This window comes from Xyrauchen texanus, chromosome 38, assembly GCF_025860055.1.
Source record: "Xyrauchen texanus isolate HMW12.3.18 chromosome 38, RBS_HiC_50CHRs, whole genome shotgun sequence".
Classification (NCBI taxonomy): Eukaryota; Metazoa; Chordata; class Actinopteri; order Cypriniformes; family Catostomidae; genus Xyrauchen; species Xyrauchen texanus.
In genome coordinates, this window is record NC_068313.1 from 25,074,106 (window position 1) to 25,098,049 (window position 23,944).

At 37.3% G+C, this 23,944-nt stretch overlaps 1 protein-coding gene across 3 annotated transcripts in view; it reads left to right on the top strand.

Annotated features, from left to right (window-relative positions):
- Positions 1-11,883: 11,883 nt before the first annotated feature.
- Positions 11,884-23,944, top strand: part of LOC127631573 (RNA-binding protein Nova-1-like) — a 67,994-nt gene continuing 55,933 nt past the window's right edge. For 2 of the 3 annotated variants that reach the window (XM_052109753.1, XM_052109754.1), the window contains exons 1-3: positions 11,884-12,594; positions 17,125-17,187; positions 21,948-22,091. In XM_052109753.1, the coding sequence (XP_051965713.1) occupies positions 12,438-12,594; positions 17,125-17,187; positions 21,948-22,091 (364 nt within the window). In that variant the 5' untranslated portion in view covers positions 11,884-12,437. The remainder of the gene's footprint in view (positions 12,595-17,124; positions 17,188-21,947; positions 22,092-23,944) is intronic. The other variant, XM_052109755.1, reaches the window with a different exon arrangement.

The window sequence follows — 23,944 nt, forward strand, 5'->3', positions numbered from 1 at the left end:
AAAACACGTCAAATTTGAGTGAATTTGTAAAATGTAGAGGTACTTTTTTCCATATTAATTTTTTTTTCACTACTAAAGAAATGAATTGTTATAATAATATGACATATATGTATAAAATCATGACCACTTACAAGAAGACTCCAGTCATATCAGTAACCTTAAAAAGTGCTTTTATTGTACATGGAGAGGGTCCCCTCATGGGGGCGGCCATGTTAGAATCACATGACCAGTCGAACACTACTAGCATAATCTCAGTAACTAAACTGTTATAGTTATTTTGAATGATGCTGCATCCACACCATTAGGTGTCAATGTAAATCCAAGATTAAACAAACAAAAACAAGTCCACCTTTAATTATTAGCACTGATATACACTCAACTAAAGGATTATTAGGAACACCTGTTCAATTTCTCATTAATGCAATTATCTAATCAACCAATCACATGGCAGTTGCTTCAATGCATTTAGGGGTGTGGTCCTGGTCAAGACAATCTCCTGAACTCCAAACTGAATGTCAGAATGGGAAAGAAAGGTGATTTAAGCAATTTTGAGAGTGGCATGGTTGTTGGTGCCAGACGGGCCGGTCTGAGTATTTCACAATCTGCTCAGTTACTGGGATTTTCACGCACAACCATTTCTAGGGGTCACAAAGAATGGTGTGAAAAGGGAAAAACATCCAGTATGCGGCAGTCCTGTGAGCTGAAAATGCCTTGTTGATGCTAGAGGTCAGAGGAGAATGGGCCGACTGATTCAAGCTGATAGAAGAGCAACTTTGCCTGAAATAACCACTCGTTACAACTGAGGTATGCAGCAAAGCATTTGTGAAGCCACAACACGCACAACCTTGAGGCGGATGGGCTACAACAGCAGAAGACCCCACCGGGTACCACTCATCTCCACTACAAATAGGAAAAAGAGGCTACAATTTGCAAGAGCTCACCAAAATTGCACAGTTGAAGACTGGAAAAATGTTGCCTGGTCTGATGAGTCTCGATTTCTGTTGAGACATTCAGATGGTAGAGTCAGAATTTGGCGTAAACAGAATGAGAACATGGATCCATCATGCCTTGTTACCACTTTGCAGGCTGGTGGTGGTGGTGGTGTAATGGTGTGGGGGATGTTTTCTTGGCACACTTTAGGCCCCTTAGTGCCAATTGGGCATCGTTTAAATGCCACGGCCTACCTGAGCATTGTTTCTGACCATGTCCATCCCTTTATGGCCACCATGTACCCATCCTCTGATGGCTACTTCCAGCAGGATAATGCACCATGTCACAAAGCTCAAATCATTTCAAATTGGTTTCTTGAACATGACAATGAGTTCACTGTACTAAAATGGCCCCCACAGTCACCAGATCTCAACCCAATAGAGCATCTTTGGGATGTGGTGGAACGGTAGCTTCGTGCCCTGGATGTGCATCCCACAAATCTCCATCAACTGCAAGATGCTATCCTATCAATATGGGCCAACATTTCTAAAGAATGCTTTCAGCACCTTGTTGAATCAATGCCATGTAGAATTAAGGCAGTTCTGAAGGCTAAAGGGGGTCAAACACAGTATTAGTATGGTGTTCCTAATAATCCTTTAGGTGAGTGTATATACACACACAATAATATATATATATATATATATATATATATATATATATATATATATATATATATCTCACCTACATTATCATATTACTTCAAAAGATATGGATTTAACCACCAAAGTAATCTTGATTCATTTTATGTTGCCCTTATGTGGATTTTGAAGCTTCAAAATTTTGCCACCCATTCATTTGCATTGCATGGACCTACAGAGCTGAGATATTCTTCTAAAAATCTTAATTTTTGTTCAGCTGATGAAAGAAAGTCATACACATCTGGGATGGCACGAGGGTGGGTAAATGATGAGAGGATTAAACATTTTCGTTGAACTAACCCTTTAAGCTAAAAATTAAGTTAAACTTTTCCCTCCCTTTCTTGAAAAAACAAAAAACAAAAAACAAAACAAGGGTACAGTGAGGCATTACAAAGGGAGTGAATGTGGCAAATTTTTGGAGGGTTTAAAGGAGTGTTACTGCAGAGACATAGCGCGTGTGGGGGCTTCACGCTATTTTCTGCGGCATCCACGCATAACTCGCCAAACACACCACCGAGAGTGAAAACCACACATTATAGTGACCATGAGGAGGTTATCCCATGTGACTCTACCCTCCCTAGCAACCAGGCCAATTTGGTTGCTTAGGAGACCTGGCTGGAGTCACTCAGCATGCCCTGGATTCGAACTGGCGACTCCAGAGGTGGTAGTCGGTGTCTTTACTTCCTGAGCTACCCAGGCCCCACAATGAATTATTCTAATTTTTAGAAGATTCTAATTTTATAAAAGCACTTACAATAATTATTTTTTTAAAACGCATGTATTATTTGAGCTGTAAAGTTGTTTAAACCATTTTTACAGTCATTTTAGGGTTTGATGACATCACATAAAGGTTAGTAAGTGATATCACAATAAAATCAGGTTAACACACACATTGTTTATGTTTTGCAGCTGTACTTATGAAAAAGTTAGTATTTAATGTTCAAAAGGTGGCCCCTATTCACTTCCACTGTAAGTGCCTCACAGTAAACCAGATAAAAAATAAAGAAAAATAATAATAATATTTGTGGTAATCAATATTATGCCAAAAATGCTGCTGACTGAGCTTGACTTGTATTGAACCCGGAATATACCTTTAAACAAGCAATAACCTGAATTTGACAGGAATATGAAAACAATATTTAAAACATAAAATCATAAATGCCTTTTATGTGGCCAATAAAGATTAAAAAGAGAAGTAACAAATAAAACAGTAAAAACTAAACAATAACTTCACATACCATTCAATTTATTTACATCAAAATATTCAAACTAAAGCATGTTTAGTTATCATAGGTATCATAAAATACGGGTGTGGGACTGCCGCCCTCTGGTGGCAATAATTTAAACTGTCACATAAAATAACATGAACTGCGACTCTTTTCCACAAGAGGACAGTAACCATAATGGGCACAAATACATTAACATTTATCTTGAAAATACACAAAATAACCTACATGTAAAATTGGCCATTCAAAGTATAACTATTAGGCTGAAATCTATGTGGACCTATTATGAATGCAAAGAAGATTTAACAGTACAAATGCTTAGAAACTTTTGTTTTCATTTCACCCACCTCAATTATATATAAACTGGTACATGATTACAAACTTAAACAGTGCACAATGCCAAGTATCTGCCATTTCTGTACTTATTTCTGTCCTGGTTACATTGCAGCCTGCTATTACTTGTGGCAAACCCTATTAAATAAATCATGTGTTAAACAGTGGGTACTTTTCTTGCTATCTAGCAAGTAGTAAAGCTTTATACACTTGACTAGCTAGTAAATACACAAGCAGTTGCTAACACCAAAAACCATTTAACTAGCAAGACTGAATAGCTAGCACTAATGTCCAGTGCTAGTGCTAACGCTATTCGTCCTGCCAGTGCTCTTTTATTCCTTCATGTTAACTGAAGGCAAATCTGAATGATGTTCAATTTTAGCTTGCTAGATAGCGATCTAGCTAACAATAGCAAGTGAACTAGCCAACGATAGTTAGACTAGCTGCTGACTAGTTTTGATTTGCTCACTGTTAACACATTGGCAAGTAGTATCATAGTTACCTTTATATATTTTTTTTGTAATTAACAATGTTTATTGATTCCAATGACAAATCCAATAAATATAACAGGAAACATGGAATCACATTACATAAACCTAAACCCTTCCCTCCGAACATTCCCACCCCCCACCCAACACAAACACAAATACCCCAGTGGCCTGACATCAAATCAATAATGACACACAAAATAAACAATACATCAACAGACAGTATTCAGAAAAAAAAGAAATAAGAAAAAAAACCAATAAGAACGCACACACACATTCAATATTACCCATCTCCCTCCACTGTCTCCCCCGAGAGCCCTCCACAATCTTTTTTTATTAAATAATCCCATGTTGCCCAGCCTTCTATAAACCATCCCCTCAAAAGCCGCCACCCTGCCCAACTCTGCGCACCACTCCAAAAACGAGGGTGCTCCATCTGATTTCCATCCCCTAAAAATGACTTGCCCTTCCTATCATGACACCAGCCAGGACCCAACTCTTCATGAACCCATCTCCTACATCAATGACAATCCCATCAACTAGAACACAGAGCCTGAGGCTAAATGAAACCCGAGCAGCCAACACCTCACAAATAAAATTCTGAACCCTCAGCCAAAAACCTTAAATCTTTACATCCCCCCCAAAAATCTTAAATTGCATAAATTAAACTGCATCTCTAGATGCAGACTTGACGTTTTTAAGAATCCTAGCCCACACTCCCTACTCCAAAATCAAATTTAAATCTTCCTCCCATAATCTTTGTGAGAGTTTAAAGCTCAGTCCCCCAGACTCTGGATTAGCAGGGAGTAATACACTGATGCCTCATGACCCTTTCCAAAAGCAGCAATCACCACTCCCAGAGTATCTGCTGCACTAGGGGGGTGCGTGCCACTCCCAAAAACAGTGCAGAGCAGGTGGCGCAGCTGTAAATACTATCCTGGAAAAGGAATTAATAATTCTGTGGAGGCAAGGCCTAGATCTAGTAAGGTCAGAGACAATTAATAAAATATAATCTGCGTAAAGCAGAAGCTGCTATGCCACGCCTCCCTTAAATACCCCTGGAAAATCATCCTCCTTCCAAATTGCGGCTGCTAATAATTCCAGGGCAAGACAGAACAATAATGGGGAAAGAGGGCAACCTTTCTGGGTGTCCCTATCCAGAGTAAAATAATCTGAAATGAATCAATTTATTTGTACCGCCGCTACAGGGTGTCTATAAAGTAACTTAATCAAAACAATAAATGTACTCCCGAACCCATACATTTCCAAAATCTTAAAAAGATAAAGTGTCAAGTGAGATGGCAACGCCTAATGTTATCAGAAGAGCTGCGGCCCTGAATAAACCCCACCTGATCTATATGTATAAGAATAGTCATAACTTTACTTAATCGGTCAGCAAGAATTTTTGCCAAAATGTTTACATCTAACTGGATCAGGGAAACTTTATGGTAACTTTTACACTCACTTGGATCTTTGTCTTTTTTAAGAATCAGACTGATCCAGGCTTGTGTCAGGAGCCTTGCCTGTAGGTAAGGATTTAATTACCTCACCAAGCTCCTCCAAGTTTATCTCAGAATCAAGATAATTTTTTCTAATGGTTCCACAAATTTTGTAATATCTTCATCAGTAGACAAAGACATGGAACTATAAAGATCAAGATATAATTATTTAAAAGCATTATTAATATCAATGGCCGAGGTAAAGATTTCACCACCAGCAGATTTCACTGAGGGAATGGTAGAAAGCAACTCTCTCTGTTTTATATGTCTAGCCAAAAGTTTTCCTGCTTTGTCCCCCAACTCAAAGTATGACTGACTTGCCCTGAATAGCCAAAACTCCACGTTCTGCGACAAAATAGTATTATAACTGTATTTCAATTGGGTCAGTTCTCTGCACTTTTAATATTTCCTTCCAACTCCACAAGTTCTCGCACAATATTTTGATGAATGAGGCATACTGTATGATCCAGCCCCTAAGAACCACCTTAAGTGCCTCCAAAACCACGCCCACAGAGGATACTGAGGACCAGTTGGTCTCTAAATAAACACTGATTTCAGTCTTTAACATTTGTTGGAAATCAGGATTTTGCAAAAGGGATACCTTAAAGCACCAACTATATGATTTCTTTTTCTCTGTATGGCAACACCTCTAAACTAACCAGGGAGTGATCTGAGACTAAAATGTTTCCAATTGAGCAATCAACCACAGATGAAATGAGGGACTTTGATATAAAAAATAATCTATTCTAGAATAAATCTTATGGACTGATGAAAAAAATGTATAGTCCCTACCAGATGGGTTCAAAGTCACCAAATATCTGCAAGACCAAGATTTTTACACATCCTGTGTGCTGCAATGTTCCTCTAGGTGGCTTACACACTTTTGCTTCAAAAGCTTTACCCAACCATGGCACAAGCCTGGATCATTCTGATTCTTAAGAAAGACAAAGATCCAAGTAAGTGTAAAAGTTAACAGTGCCTGTTAACTTTTACACAAAAATACATTGCGGCCATCCTTGGTGTCTATTCTCAGTCTGGCCGGAAACATCAGTGCAAAAGCAATCTTCTGTTGATGTGAGAGTTTCTTACATTCCTTGAACCGATCACGTTTCTCTCTTGTCAATTTTGTAAAGTCTTGGAACAAGAAAATATTGTGATTCTTCCAATAATCTGTTATGTCGAGCTGACTCTGGAAGAGCTCGTCTAGGAATTCCACCATATCTGCCCTCCTCATGCTTAGGAATTCTAACAATTCAGATGTTATTCCTGCGATTCCTATCTTCCAATTTTTCCAAAATGCCTTCCATGTCCATTTTGGTCGTGGGTGGATTAACGGATAATTCCCTCTCCGATCACTCCAGATAATCGACCCATTTCTCAACATCTGCCACTCTTGTAACCAACTCGAATTTCGAATTTTGTTTCCATCGCCGTAATCAATCGATGTATTACAGCGAGATCCTCCAAGTCAGCAACAACCTTCATCAGCATCACAAACATGTTGGACAGTTGATGCTGAATTTCTCCGGCCGCTCCATCCAAATCGAGTCCCAGTCCACAGGCCCATCAGAGCTAACATCTTGAACACCTAAGTGTCTTTTAATGTCTTCAGAACCTAATGATTTTGATTTATTTGCCATGTTTAGTTCAAAGAGAAAATGAGTCACTGGGTGTATTGAATTTCACCAGATTATGGTATGAAAATAATAAAAAAAGTTAGCAAAGTGCGCAGAGCTGTCTCTCACACGTCTGCTTCTCACATGGCATCACCAGTTGCCAGCAATTATTATATTTTTTTGCAACAAGTAGAATCGACCATCACATCCTCACCTTATCTTATGGTGCATTCTATTCAGCTCGTAAAGTCAGATTTTTCTACTTCTCACTAGTAAAAATGCAATGGAACACCACTTCAAGTAGGAAACTGGGAAACTCATGCAGAAAGTTTCATCTATCGAGTTGAGTTGGAAATATCGTTATGAGTTTCATTCAAAAGTCGTATTAATGAGTGGGAAACTTGAAATTCTAGATGATACACAAAGGGGTGTTTAAACATGAAAGATGATGGTGGTTAGCACTGTCACCTCACAGCAAGATGGTCCCAGGTTCGAGTCCAATGTTTCTCCTGTGTTCACGTGGGCTTCCTCGTTTCTCCCCGCAAGTCCAAAAACATGCAGTTTAAGTGAATTGGAGACAAATTGCCCCGTAGGTGTGAGTGAGAGTCCTCCAGCCACTGGGGGTTGCATCAAGAAGGGCATCCAGTGTAAAACCTGTACCAAGACAAATATTAGGATCACAGATGTCTGCTCTGGCGATCCCTAACGGGAGCAGCTGGAATAATAATAATAATAATAAGATTTCAACTTCTGTAATTTATTTGAATAATATTAATTTGTTATATATGACAGTTAACTATGACTCACCCTTCACAGTTTGTTTTAAGCAAATCAATTGATAATGTTAGATATTATGCATTAATAAATCATATATGTCTATTATAAGTGGTGCAGGTTTATTCACTAATGTTTATTCAACAGAAAAAGGGCCTTTGCGTAATTGTTTAAGTTTGGCTTCTTTTGTGTTTTGTTTCCCACATGAATGATGACATGTTGTTGTAATGAATGTCCGAATTGGAGGTACGAGCTTGGTGCACTTGAAGACAGCATCCGATTTCGAGCTGCAGGTGTGTGAAGTCACACAAACATTTCGGCACCAGGGGAGACATACAAAGTAACCATTAAAGATTCACTTTTATTAAGTAATATCGATAAATCAGTCAAAGTTCAGTGGCTCAATGGTCATATTTGCTATTCTGGTTAAAGGTGCTATATGTAAGGTTGACAACAAGTGTTTAAAATGGGTACTGCAGTCCAAATTAAAAATATTGGAGAGTTGTCTGCTCCACCCCAGACTTGCAGCTCATGCGGGTTGCCAGAATGTTGACATGCAAATTAGCCAACTCTGCCTCCGTTTTAAAGGATTTCTGGGCTTTAAGCTGTCTCCATCTTCCAAAGGCATCTCCAATATTTGTCCTTGTTTTACTAAGCCTCATGGTAGTTTTTAGATGGATGGTGAGGCTTTTTAGGCTGAGTGGAATCTGTTACCTCTGATCCAGTTGTTTGCTGGCTTCCATGGCTGCAGAACGCAGTGTTGTTTGCCTGCAAACTTGTTCAAATCTGGCAATCCGACTGTGTCGAAATACCATTGGTGAGTGGGCAGTGGGCGGGATCACATAGGCCAAAACTTAAACAGAAATTCCGGCCTGGAATGGAAACTTCAAAGTAGAATATACTGGCTGTTGCATTGTTATCGGAGAATATTCTGTATTTTTCGGTATTAGATTTCCTAATTCTCTAATGACTCATTATGATCATTTTATGATTTAGTACAGTAAAAATATTACAAATAGCACCTTTAAGGCAAATTGAAAGATATTTAGGGAGTAACTTATGCTCATGTGTTTATTGCTGCTATTTGTTGTAACAACTTGATAATTATTCCAAACAAAGCCAATTTATGCAAGCTGAATGATTAAATACTCTTGTCTCCCTTTAAACCAGCACATTGCCATGTTGTTGCTCATAAATAAATGTGGAATTAAATGCCAGATGTTGCCCAGTCTGGCCAATTCTTAAGGTTTTCCTTTGTGAGTTGCAGAAACAATAGTAGAGCGGGTGCTCCTATGGAAAAGGGCGCAGATGGGGTCCCCCTCTTCAAATCTTCAAACAATATGTGTAGCGTGGGGGAGGGTGTTATGCATTGAAAGTCATCCACGACTAGATATCAACCTTTCACCAGTAAGACAGGGGGAGGGGAACTGCAAAGGTTTATGTGAAAGCTCATAAACCCATATTGCAGGAATGGAGAGCTTTATCCACAGCCATCTGTCTGAAATGAACATTTGCGTGCAATGTTTTACCGGTGAACTCAATGTAAATTTTTGTTTGCCATAAGATTTCCTTTATATATTTTATATTTGTAATTATAAAGCCTAATTAGATTTGGTTTAGTTATTTTGTATGTGATCACAATATTTGATTCAGAAAAAAATACACTTTTAGATGGTTTTTCTCCATGGCAACTACTTACAACCAGTTAAATGTAAAACAAATCATAGCATACCCCCCAGCTTTCACAACTCTGCAGATATCAACTGAACAATACTAGCCTGATTATATGAACCCCATTCCATCCCTATTAGACATGTACTGGACTGCAGAACCATGGAAAGCACCATTTTTAACAGTGATTAGCCACAGCATATTATGGTATTACTTATAATAATTCTCACATTACTGAAGCTTTTGTAGTCTTAATAAAATATTCACCTAGTTTATTAAAGGAATAATGAGCTTCACTGGAATGTGTGACTTGCAGAAATAAACAAAGCTACTTCACATTGAATGCATTTCACGGATGGCTGGACTCAAAAGAACACAAGAGTTTTATGGTAATTCACTTTGCCCTCTGTTTCAAACCCTCATATAAATGGGAGCCAAATGTCTCTGTATGGCTTTGCCACATATCTGCACAAACACTGCGTATAGGCCTATGCATTTCAGATGATACTGGCTCACTTCTGAGTTTCTCCACAGAAATGTGAAATTGTGTGAGGTGGTTCTTTGTGTGCAAGCTGTAGACGGCAGCATCACCTTGATGCGAATGTGGAATAAGAGAAGTGCTCTGCCTCTGGCTCTATGTTGACATGGGAGGAGAGTTTGTGTCAGTGTGTGGGTAAAAGGAAGAGATGCAAAGTGTGTGAACTACACTCAGCACTAAGTGTACTTCTGCAGTTTTCCTTGGAGGAATAGGACTAGATTCTGCATAGGTATTTTCTGTCTCCAACCATCTACAACAGCTTTACTTTCTGTTTTTTATTATTATTTTATTTTACTTATTTATTTTAGGGCCAGATACAAGGAGTTTACCAGTAGAAGTAAATAATTACTAATAATGAATTGCACTGTAACATAAACTATATATATATATATATATATATATATATATATATATATATATATATATATATATATATATATATATATATATATATATATATATAAAATGTTGCAGGGTGGAAGGCGGGGCCGAGCCATGATGCTGCACATCCAGCCCCTAATCAGGCTGATCGGAGGCGGCAGCTCGAGAGAGAGAGAGAATTACGGGCAGCTGCCTTGTATGTGTTTATGTTTGGCTTTTTGTTTAAGTTAACCATTAAATATTATTTATATTGTTAAGCCGGTTCTCACCTCTTTTCCCTTTTTTTAGACGGCTGTTTCACCATGCACCGCTGCCATATATATATATATATATATATATATATATATATATATATATACACACACACACACACATATACACTACCCTTCAGAAGTTTGGGATCACTTAACTAAAATGTTTCTCATGATCTTACAAATTTTTGATCTGAAGGAGTATGCTTAAACATTTGAAATAATTTTAGTAGACAAAAATATAATTGTGCCAACATATTAATTTATTTAATTACAAAACAAAAATTTTATTTAAAAAAAAAAACCTTTTTTAATGGATGACCTGGACTAAAAAGCAGCCAATAAGTGCCCAACATAGATGGGAACTCCTGCAATACTGTTTAAAAAGCATCCCAGGGTGATACCTCAAGAAGTTGGTTGAGAAAATGCCAAGAGTACATTTCTGCAAAATCTTGGCAAAGTGTGGCACTTTTTAGTCACAACATAAATCCCATATTTCTATTTCTATTATTCCATAGCTGTGATCTTTACTATTATTCTAAAATGTAAGTAAGTGACCCCAAACTTTTGAACAGTAGTATATATATATATATATATATATATATATATATATATATATATATATATACTCACCTATCCTCAAGAGGCGGACTAGTGACTGACACTAGAGGCTGTATCCTTTAGCCTCCTCATTAGCACGTCTGCCTCCCATGTCGGAGACCCCAGTTTGAATCCCAGGGGTTTAGTAGGACCGGTAACAGTGGTGCCGTGACCCAGATGAGAGTAAGGTTTAGGGAGTGGGGGGAATGTAACGGGAGCCAGCTGGTATCTGATTGCTGTGCGGTGTGTGTGTAAAGAGGAGGCCTTTAGCCTCCTCTTTAACATGTCCACCTCCCATGCTGGATTTCGAGCAGGTCGGGCAGATCTGGTATCTATATATATATATATATATATATATATATATATATATATATATATATATATATATATATATATATATATAGTAATTATTATTATTATTAAAAACACTAGGACTATATTTAAAAAGAAAATTATTAGAAAAAATTAAAATTTAAGTAAATACAACCAAAAAATTATTTGCCAAAAAACATAAGAACTTGACTATTCAAAATAACAAAAAAGACAACAACAATATTGATAATATTTAAATAAAATTATTTGTATTAGACATTTTGAATTATGCGCAAATTATTATTATTTTTACATTCTTGCGCTTATTTTAAAACGATGCTCTTGCAAAACTATCACAGCCACTTCCTCCTGTATTGTCATATGACATGCAGGATTTAGACTTCGCTTTGCAGGCGAAAATTAAATCTCGTCCAATCACAGCCAGAAGGGGCGTGCCCGTTTCCAAACATTTGACAGCCGCGGATCCGGCTCCACATGACGTCACCCTCTGCTCTGCGCTCCAGCAGTAACGCGCAAAGATGCTCTGAAAGCAAGGCTACAGCATCTCCGAGTCAGAGCCTACAAAAAAACATCGCATCTCTACCAAGACATAGCACTTCTCCTTCCTGGACTCTACTCAACACCATCCACTTCTTACTGCAGGGTATGAACACCTGCATGCGATAGCCGAGGAACCGTTTGAACGCCGTTTTTCCTGTCGCTCTTTTAGATTTTCCCGTTATTATTTATCATTCGCGCGACTTCCCAGTTTGTAGGTCATATATTGTTTTCGCCAGGAGAGCGCCATCAAAGAGCGGAGCTTGTTATTAAAGAGGGTTAAAATCGCTTGAGCAACCAAGAGTGAGGACTTTACTCACATCTCTTGAAATTAATATCAGTAGCTACAGCCTGACAATAATCGAGCCACTGGATATCTATGTGTCTTTAATTCTGTATCTAGGATACCGCGAAGACTCGGTGTGGTCTTACTGTGTTTTGACGGAGGATTGCAACAACCATATCGACGCAACCCAAACATCCATATCATCGTGGTTTCACATTTAGAAACATTATATCTGATACGAAAAGCAAGATAAGAGTCTAAAGCTTCTCTTTAAAAATGATGGCCGGTGGGGCAGTGCAGCAAAACGGGATTTTCTCCAATCCGCATCATCACAATCAACAGCCGCACATGGAGTCCGATCCCCCCGATTCCCGCAAAAGACCCTTGGAGACCCCGACGGAGGCCAGCAGCACCAAACGCACAAACACAGGAGGTAAGACTATTTAAAAAGCCGACTAAATTGGCAGCACAGCAGGTTTTGAGATTTGATTAAGGATGCGACGGTTTCCAAAGAAAAGTGATATGATGAAAGTCCCATTGGTAAAGGGGAAGGATGAATGCATAATGGTTGTTAATGGAAGGCTCATCGTGTATCCAAACGTGACCATATTGATATGGTGCGTACAATCGAAAGTGGTCATGCTTTACCACACATGTGCGTATTTTCAGTTTTTATATACATGTGCGTATTTTCAGTTTTTATATACATGTGCGTATTTTCAGTTTTTATATACATGTGCGTATTTGCGTCCATTTTAAGTGGCCCTGAATTGCTGCGATCGTCTTTAGTCTAACGGATGTAGTTACTACGACAGTGAAAGTGGTTTGTAGCTGACCAGAATCTTCGTAAATACAAGGCTTATGTTTGGGATAAAGGGGTCGCATATTCCTAAATATAGGCTAATGTCATGGGCACGTACCCAAACAGAAAACATGGCTCATGCGTGTACAGACGCATCCTTGCCATCACCACAGATGACCTTGCGTTGAGATGCGGTTCCTTTGTTTTAATTTAAGATTTGGCATTAAAACACTCCAGAAATGTAGCCTATTAGAGAAATATTCAAAACGAATGACTATTACAACACGCCTGCTGCAAAATTCAATATATAACGGTTCTCAAAATTGGGTAAATTTATGGCCTAGGCTGTTTTGTGCACATTTGCATGCCTGAGTGTACACTATTAGCATCACTGATAATCAACATATCATTGCAGTAATAGTGCTCTCTATACAGATCCATCAGTTTTGGTGCGTATTGTTTATATTGGAGACATGCGTGCTTATTTGCATTCCGTCAGATGCTGTAGGAATTTTACTTCTCGTATCTACTAAACTGTTATTTAACAAGTTAAAATGAATTAAAATTGTAGCCATTAGTCCTTAATAGTGGCGCGTAAATAAAGTGATTGGCGGATGTTTACACATGAACGAATCGATGCTGAAAGCGTTATGAATTGTCAGTCAGAAGAAGCATGCTGGACCCGTGGGAGGCATAACATGCATCATCCATTTGCCCAAATAAAAAAAGCTTTGACGATAAAGAGATCCATCCTTCAGTGGAATATATCTGCCAAAAGGAATTATCCTATTCAAATAATCAGTTAATCCAAATCAGAGTTCAATGTTTTGAAATATCATAACATGGTATTGTATTATGTTATCATATGTATATTTATAGTAGTGTGGGATGTTAATATTATAATATAACTTAACTTATTTTAGCATTATAATTAGAGGATAAGGTATGGTTTAGCTATTTGTGTACTGCGATATTCCAACAGAATTTTTGGAAATGCATAAAGTGCGTGTCTTTGGAAAGGCCATGGTAAATGTAAACACAACTGTGTGTTAAAACATAAATCATGACATATTTTTAAATATTTTTTTATCTTTAATTGAGTGTTTGGTATCTCTTATCTCTATTTCCAAATATGTGGAATTGCATTTTCTAGAATTTATGCATTTATTAATAGAAATTGAAAATGTTGTACAATAGCTTTATTTTAGTTTAGGGGTAATATGTTTCCCAAAATGTTTGGCTCTATCAGTCAGATGTAGGTTTATCACATGATGTTGGTTTAAGTAAGTGAAGATGACAGATTTAAGAAAAGAAATCGTTATGTTTAGACACCAGCAGCTGGACAGGAAATGCATTGGTTTGTGAGAAACTCAACCATGTATAGTTTTCTTGACTGCTTTTCTCTAAAAAGGCCCAGTATGATGCACTGAACACAGGAAACATAATCAAGGACAAATATCTGTCTTTGATTAAAAAGAGAAAATGTCTAATTTGTTTGATTATTATATTTACCCTCTTTGATTTGTTGTTTACATATTTCTAAGTTTAGTGTCTAATTTCAAATGACTTGCGTTTTGTTTTAAATCATTTTATTTGATTAATTTAATACCACATGTCTCCTTTTATTGACAAATATTGTATTTCAAACATTATCATGAGAGTCATTTGGCTCAAAAACAAGAAAAAAAAAAAAAAAATCCAAGCCAATTGATCATTAATCTGCACTCTGTTTCAGTTTAAACTTCACCAAAGAGCCTCTCTCAACTTTCCAGAGCTGTCCCATAAGATGTAAGGTTTTAATTTTGTAAATGGATGCACTGGCACAGGACAGTGATTCCATTTACAAAAGACTTTCTAAGGCTGTTTAAGGGCATACAGATGTCCTAACGCTAGGCGTGAGGGCACTGTGACCCTCCAAAGGCCATTTGTGTAGAATCCTGTGTTGCTTTTACAATAGAAAGCCTTTTTTGGGATGCTGCTCATGACTGAATTAGCGACTAGTCTCTTTTTTTTTAGATTAACTGCCTTAGCTCTTTCGCTATGATGAGAAAACAGACAGAGAATCTGTCTTAAAAGGAGATGTTACATAAACATGATTTGCCAGCTTTGTTTGAAGATGGACCTCCATCTCCTTAGACATTTATATGGGGGACAAATAACTGATTTGTCTCCACTCCCCACATCGTTCACTCACATATACCAGCTTTCAGATTAAGCACCCAGATTTTAGTATGGCTGCTTTATGGAAACGTATTTAGGGTGCATGTCGTACCTATTCTCCCCCCCATCATTTGTTCTTTTTGCCTCTAATCACTGTTCGGGGTTGGGCGATCGTTTGTTCCACCACCATCGGGTCCATCTCTTCAATTTTCCATCAATAAAAGCAAGTCATTGATCACAAGCAATGTGTGCATATTGATCTGTGTACGATGGGTTCAAAACGGAGGCGGCGCTGCTTCGTTTTTTTTTCTTTTAAAGCACTGCGTCAAAGAAAAAAAAACTTGTGCTGGGTGGTGAGGATTTGGGAGGGTTTAGTGAAAGGTGGCCCCACATTGGATGATTTGCTTGCCTCTCTCGGCATGTCTGCCATGGAATGGAGGACGGGACCTTTGATGAATACGTATGAGACGGATGAAAGAAGCAATGCGAAAGGGGAAGATCTAGCCTCCTCTTCGAGCCTTTGCGCTTATTAAAACCAAGCTTGCGCATCAGCAATTCAGAGTCAGAGAAAAACGTTTGAAGTCCAATGTTTATATCGGAAGCCATTTTGATCAGGCATTTGCATAGACAGCCGTACAGAGAGAGTGTTCTTTCATCACACCACTATTATTAGATGTTTGTTTGTTATGCTTAAGCACAAATGCTCGCTAAACCAGTGTTGAGCCGCAAATCTAATGCAGTGTTATGGTAAAGTTTACTCCAAACAACATTTCGTCATTATTTATGCACTCACCCTGATGTCAACATATGTTTGGCAGAATGGCAGCCTCAGTCAACATTCAATTTCATAGCATCATTTTAACAGTGAAAGTGAATGGTGACTGAGGCTACCATTGCACCTAACATCTCTTTTTTTCTATGTTCTATGTGAGAAAGAATGTAATATGGGTTTGGAACAACATAACGGTAAGTAAGGGATGACATCATTTTCATTTTTGGGTGAATTATTCCATTGAATCTGCATTGCAGAGTTGTTATGAGCAAGTAGACCAATACGACAACAAAGAAACGTGCCAAAGCTTAAGAGGGCTGTATTTGCCTTTATTACTCTGTGCCTATAGCCTGGTTTGTTGGCCCATAATGCCCCCACAAGCTCTCAGTATTTGATCCTTCAATCCTCAGGCTGATGTTGCTTATTTTTGACCACTGTTCTCTTGTGAGCCTCTAGCAACCAATGATTGTGTTTAAAACTACTGGTTTATTATAGTAATACCCAATAGTTTTTTATTATTATTAATTATTCTGGCACAGAGTACACATAAATACATATATAAATATATGCAAGGCACTGCTTATTAAGATATTTAATGTGCTGGATGGGAAAATATAATAAGTTTAAGAACGTACAAATTGTTCTTGTTTTGTTCCCTACATAGCACAATGTTGGGTTGGGCCCATTTCCCTCAAAGGCACTACGGATATACATGTAGTGTTATCCTCTGATTTTTCTCAGCCACGGCTTTGTGTTGACAAGTGACAGGAAATATGCTTGATTCAACTCAAACTTGGACTTTAGATGGCATTTTTCCATGTTTTAGGGATGGAAGAAACAGATAATCTCTCTTGAAACTAAACCAGGATTGACTCTAGTTTATGTTCCCAGTACGCCTATTCAGTATGCCTCTGAATGTAAAATATTGTCATCAGGCCCTTTTGGATTGAAAATAATAGTGAAAAGAAACAGGAAATAAAGAGGCCATTATTAAAAGTTCATTACTTCATTACAACATGCATTTATACTACTTTTGTTTCTCCTGTACCCATATCCATGACGTCAAAGCGAGCTGGTCAACATTTACAAATATGTTCTTGATTAGAGCAGGAGCTTTAAAGGTAGACTCTGTAATTGTCCTTTAACAGGCCTGAGCTGTGCTTCAGTTTGTTTTGTTTTTGTACCTGACTTTTCCACCAAGATTAATTTTCTCATTCACATTCTTTTAGAGAGCTGCAACCAAGATGCCATCCATGATCCACCATTTTCATCAGATTTTGTCGGATTTCACGGTAAATTGTTTAATTCTCTGCCAAATCACACACAGATCTTGTTATCTGCGAACCAGAGTCTACCTTTAATTCTAATATTTCTTTCTTTTCATTTCCTTTTTTTTTGGAAGTTGTTTTGAGTCATACTGCAGAACACACTATGCTCTGTAAAAATACAAAAATGTGTAATCGTTAAAATTGCCTAATATTATTATGAAAATTTGATGTTTGATGAAATATCATGTGTTAAATGAGTTACACAAATTGGAGTAGATAATGCCAATTATGGCAGGTCTGGACCCAGCCTCTTGATCCAATTTATGACAGACTTTTGTTAGATGCTTTTGAAGAGAGAATACTTATGTATGCATGATGCACATTATTTATGAACCTCTGCCATATTAATCAAGGATAAAATTAGAATAATCCAAATCAAAAGGAGGACAGTCTTAGCTGAGAAATCTGGGTCATTGCAGAAAAGCATGTATCCATAGTGCAGACTCCGTTTGAGCTGCCTGTTTATAATGTGTGAAAACAACAGCATTTCTTTGGCTTGCTAGTGATAATCAGGACTTGTCATTTAGAGGTGTTCGTGAATCCGAATTTTGAGTTTGTATGTGTGACAATAACCTAATTACTCCCTTGATTATGCAATGCTTAAAGACCTCATGAAATCAAAAGTGGAGTTTTTTGGCTTTTACTCCATGTCTATTAGCTTTAAAGCCATCTGCTAATGTACTTCTAAAATTTTACTAAGTTCACCTTTAGCAGATGTACACATTTAAATCTTACAAGCTTTCTCTTCTGGGAAAGAGGACCAAATATTTGGGTGACTCATCCTGCACTAAACAGGTTTTTGCCCAATCATATGCTCTCTAGAATGGGAATGTCCACCTAATGCAACCTACCTGCAACTATGAAGTAGCAAATCATGGTTCATGGCTGTGACGTAACTAAAGCCTATTGTCAGTTTAAAAAAGGGACAAACCCTTAAAATGTCTCACCCAAAATACTTCAAAAAGGAAATATGTCAACACAGGAAAGAAAACTTTACTCGTCAACAATTTCATGAGGTCTTCAACCTGGTGGCGTTCAGTCAAACTAGAGCAATTAGACAATGAGATTGTACTTTTGTCAGAGATCTGCTTTATAATACATCCAGATCAGTCACGCTCTGATTCTAATGAGATTACCTCAAGAAGATTGTCTGGTTTAAACACTGTTAAAATCATCCCAATGCCTACTGTTAACTTCAAAACTAATCTGCTTTATTAACCCTGTGGAAAAGATCAGCATCGCTGCTAACCAGCATACTGTGTGCTGTGTTTTAAAGGGCTGGGTATTGATACAGATTTCCCGATTCGATTACAAATCACAAGCTCTCGATTCAATTCAATATCAATTAAATTTGCTTACATATGAAAGACATTCGCTCCCAGCTAATGCTGTTAATTAATTATTCAGGGGACATTTTAACTAGCTACAATATGGAAATATAACATTTTCTAAAGAGGTTTTTTTAGTTTTTCATCATTCTAGTCACATTTTGGCATTTTACTAATGAAAAAATCTATGTATTCAATCAATAAATAAGATATTACATTTCATATATTATTTTTGTTACATGTTTGTTGTTTAATTGCATAATTTTTACTATTTACATGTAGTTACATTGATTTGTTGAATACGTGCTAAAACCGTCTCATTACTGTAGTAAAACCGTCATTTCTGTAAAGAATGTCTGTTGTTGAGAGCATTTTAATGAGAGAGACTCAAAAAGCGTTACTTCGTCTGTGCTATGCACGATTAATATTAAATGTTTATTTTTGTTTTGTTTTTGATCAGCAATTGACTATAGAGAACAGAAAGGTTATTAAACGAGACATTACTCAGTGACAAATGGGTTGCGTGGATCTTGTCTTTGGACACGCATTACATGGAATAATTTTTACTCTCAACATGCAGTGAAAGGCTCGCTGCTGAATACTTCACCACTATACTACACAATTACTGGTGAGTGAAATATGAACATATACCAGCCAGCTGCCAAATATATACATTTTGTTGCATAACGCAAAATTTGGTTGCAAATGCAATTGATTTCCTCTCATTGAAGTAAAAGATCCATGTTGACATTTAAGAAGCAATATCGAGATTGGAAAATCAATACTTTTACCCACCCCTAGTATTTTAGATGCTGGCCCCAAGCATGGCATACTGGTTTGCTGGGCTGGAAAGTCATTTGGATTAAGTTCTTGTTATAAACGTTACAGTTTAAGAAAAAAGATAAGAACATTCAGCAACACTTTACAATAAGTTTGTTTACTTTAGTTAACTACATTAGTTAACATGAACAAACAATATAAAACACTTTTTCACATGTTATTTTCAGCGTAAACTAATATTTTATTTAAATTAAATGTTGTATGGTTTAACATAAGTTAATGCACTATGAATGAACTTTAACCAACAATTAACTATTTTATTGTCATAAATTCACATTTACCAAGTTTAATAAATGGATGTATAAAAAATATTGTTCACTCATTGTAAATTCATGATGCCTAATGCAATTACTTGTGTTAACAAATAGAACCTTATGTAAAGTTTTTCAGGAAAACAAAATATTCTTTTTTTTTTTTTTTTTACTTAACTTTTAAAGTAACTTTTTTTTGCTCACAAGTTAAAATAGTAGTTAAAAATAATTGTATTCTAAAAGTGAGTCCCCACTAGGCTAGCTTAGTAAAAGTTCATTGAGCAACCAGCTTCAACAGAAAGACAATTCTGGTTGACCAGCATGTTTTGCTTTTGAACAGAATGGCTAGTTAATAGTAGAATGGCTATTCTAGTCCACCATCTAGACAAACACCAAACCAACATACACCAGCATGAACGAGCATGGAAATTAATGCCGGTCTTTACAACAGGGAATACTAACCCCCACAATCCTTTCCTGTTTAAAGCAATCTGCCATCTTGTTAGCAGAACGCTAACATTTCTCTTAATTTGGCTCATATGTAACGATAGACATGTGTCATTACTTTGTCTAGTTAAGCTGGGTCTTCAATCAAAACATGCCATACATCCTTGCTGTCATTGCCGTCATTGGCATGGTGTTATTTTTTCAGCTGCGCTCTATAATTTATACTCCACGCAGCCTCACATTCTTTGTACCGTATCATCAGTACTACGTTGCAAGTGTGTGTAGCTTAGTTTAGCCATCAGCCCTAGCTTGACAAGATAAACTGCTTCTCCACAATAACAATCTAATCTAATGCAGCCGTCTTCTGGGAGCCGACACAGATTAATTGTGGTGGAATATTAAGCATGTACCCAATAGGCCCAAGCAGACGGATACAATGTCATGTTAAAGTCACTGTGCAGGGGCCATGAGTACTGTGATTCTTCTGACCTGGATATGCAGCAACCAGGTAGAACCCAACAATAGATGCAACAGTTTACTGCCCTGTTGCTACTCAACTTTCAAAAAAACTTTGCGGAACTTTTCAGGAGGAAAGTGAAACCAGGATGACTCGTTCTATTATTATATGGACCAAAATTATGCACAGTGTAGCTAAGAGTTTTCAATCAGGGGTCTGAGAAAAAGATTTATAAAACAAAAACTTCTTACATTTTCATGACATTTCTAGCTATTTTAATAAACATTAACTATTTATCTGTTGAAGGGATAATTTACCCAAAACAATATTTTTATTTTTAGGTTTACTACCTAAAATGTTACTGACAAAATAGTTTCAGAATTCACCTTAATGCTTGTACTTGGTTTGATTGACAGGTTTAACAAAATGTACCCTCATGCTTGACCTTTCCTACTTGCATAACTCAAATTTTCTTCTGCCACTAACCTATGCTAGAGTACTGCCCTTGACGGTTATCAGCTGCAACATTAATACTTGTGGTTCAGTGTTAATTATGACCCGTTAATACAACTGATCTTATTATAGTGTTCCTTTAGTTCAGTGCTGGTGTTCTTAAGACCACTTGCGGTAGCATTACAAGTTGTATTTATAGATACCTTCTCTGATTGCCACTTAAACAAAAGCTTCTACCACAAATGTTAATGTAAATTTATGGTCTATGTAGCCATTATTTTTACCTTGATGAGATCTTGACTTGAGTTAGAACATGTGTCCTTAAGACCTCCTAGCTGGTGAACATGTGTCCTTAAGACCTCCTAGCTGGTGACTGTAGGAGATTTTTGATCAGGTTGTGAAGTAGCGCTGCTTTCTTTTTCCAAATGACAATGTTCCTTTTCTGATTTAATGCCAGTATATATACTTATATGTAGGGCGAATGGCTCTCTAAAAGCTAGATGAAGTTAGATACAAATGAAGCTATCAAAAAAATACAAATGACATGTGTATAGAATAGACTGTATGTATTATTCAACCTCGATTCAAGTTATTTGCATAGTGCTTATCACAAAACATATTCTTCCAAAGAACCTATACAAAGAATAATAGTGGCTTCCAAACCCCCAATTAGGCAAACTGAAGGCAAAAATGACATGGAAAAACTCTGTAAGAAGTGTTTATGATATTATGTATGGTGTAGATAATCTTTAAAATCTAGGAATGTAGAAAAATGTATTAATCAATTTTATTATTTTTAAATGCAGTTATTTTTAATACACATCCTAAGTTAGATATGATGGGTGACTGACTAATTTACTGTACATTAATCACCTTCTGATTCTGTGAATGCTGTTTAATTAATTGATGCTTTTGTTTGAATCATTTTTCCTCTTTTGTACTATCCAGAGGAAGGCGAATATTTCTTAAAGGTGCTGATTCCGAGCTACGCTGCAGGCTCCATCATTGGCAAGGGTGGTCAGACCATTGTCCAGCTACAGAAAGAGACAGGGGCCACCATAAAACTGTCCAAATCCAAAGACTTCTACCCAGGTAAGTCTCCAGCTTCCAGAAAACCTTAAAATGAATCTCTCATCAACCTTTTCTATTCAGTCTACAGTCATTCAGATCACAATTAAACAGCACAAAATTAAAAGCACCTGGCTTACTTTATAGAATAATTAATTCATTATTTGGTCCATGTTAATGCATTATCAAGAGTACCTCTTTCCCAAAGTCATTGCGACTTGTTCCTAATGTGAATCATATGGGGAGCTGTCACCTTTGGGCTTGCAGCCACACCATATGGCCTTTATCAGAGCTCAGATTGTGCAGCGTAGCAGATAGAGCGTGGACAAGCGAGTTAAGAGACTTGCAAAGGAGAAAAAATGGAGTTCAGAGCTCTGAAGAAGATTTTCATGTATCTCGTATGGATGCTCATACAATGTTTTATGGTACCTTTTTGAGTAGGGCTGCACAATTATCGTTGATTATTTCTCTTGATATTGTAATTATGATTAATTTTGATCGATAGCATTTACATTGAAATACTTGTTTTGTTTGGGGCATCTGCATACCTTTTTTATGTAAGCTAAACATCCTGAATTAATTTATTGCTGTTACACACATCAGTAAATCACAACAGAGCTTAAATGGTGAACTTCGCATTGACCCTCTTAGAAGCATGAAAAACAAAACACTTATTAAAATTTTGAATTAATTTTACAAAGAAAGCCAACAACATGGCATGTCTGTAATTTGTTACAATGGAATTAAAATATTTCTTAATTATTTTATTGTGGCAGCTGCGATTGTAATCTCAATTATTTATTTAAATAAATGTGTAGCTCTAATATCCATCTAGGGCCTTTGTTACAGGCTGTTTAGACAGCTAAAAATAGCTACATTAAACGCAGCACAACGAATGGGGCAGAATGCTGAAATGTCGAGTTGCATTTTGAAAAGTTGAAATTTGCCTAAAAACTGCTGTGCTGAAAAACCCCCAGAAAGATCTTTACATGTACATGATTACATTAAAGAACAATTGAAAAAGAGTGCAGATAGATGCAAAAATGTGAATGGCCCTTTAGACAGAAGTAGACTCTACTTTTTGTGTCTCTGTGTATGTTTTGGAATTCTTTCAAATTGTTTTAGCGATGGGGTAAAAGAGAGGAAACGAGAAGTGGTGGGGGCTTCTGGGCTGTTACTTAAAAGGGCTTTGTGTGATTTGCTCATCCTCCCATGGTTGGCACTTCCAACAGGGCACCTCTGTCCCTTTTCCCCTTGGAGCAATGGCCTGCCATGGCAGATGCCAAATGCAAGACACCTCCTACCCACCCCCTTTCATTGGATTTGGCAACCTTGTGTGCTCCAATGTCTAGAGCTGGGGGGTTAAGATGCATACAGAGTTAAGAGAGAGGAACATTAGTGGAGAGAGAAACACAGAGGAGGATTTTGGGAAGGTAGTGATTGCCGGTGGTGCGTTTGGTTGTTTGGGTGTTTAACGGGGGGTTCTTCCTCTCCAGTGAAGGGGGCATCTGTATGGAAATTAGATTGAGCTTTTCCTTGGGTGCAAGTCAAAAGATCCATCTGCTGTGCTGCTCTCACAGTGGGGAAGGAGGGAACTCTTTATCTTGGGTGAAGTATCCGGTATATCGAAATCTCTTACAGGGATAGTTTAACCAAGAATGACAATTCTGTCATCATTTACTCTCCCTCATGTTGTTCAAAACAACATATTGCATGCCTTTCCTTCAACCATGGAACTAAAAAGGAGATTTTAGGCAGAATGACAGGCTCATTTACCCTAAACCTAGAAAAAAGATGTAATGAAAATGAATGATGCCTGAGACTAATATACTGCCTAACATCTCCTTTTGCATTCAATGGAACTAAGAAAGTTATTT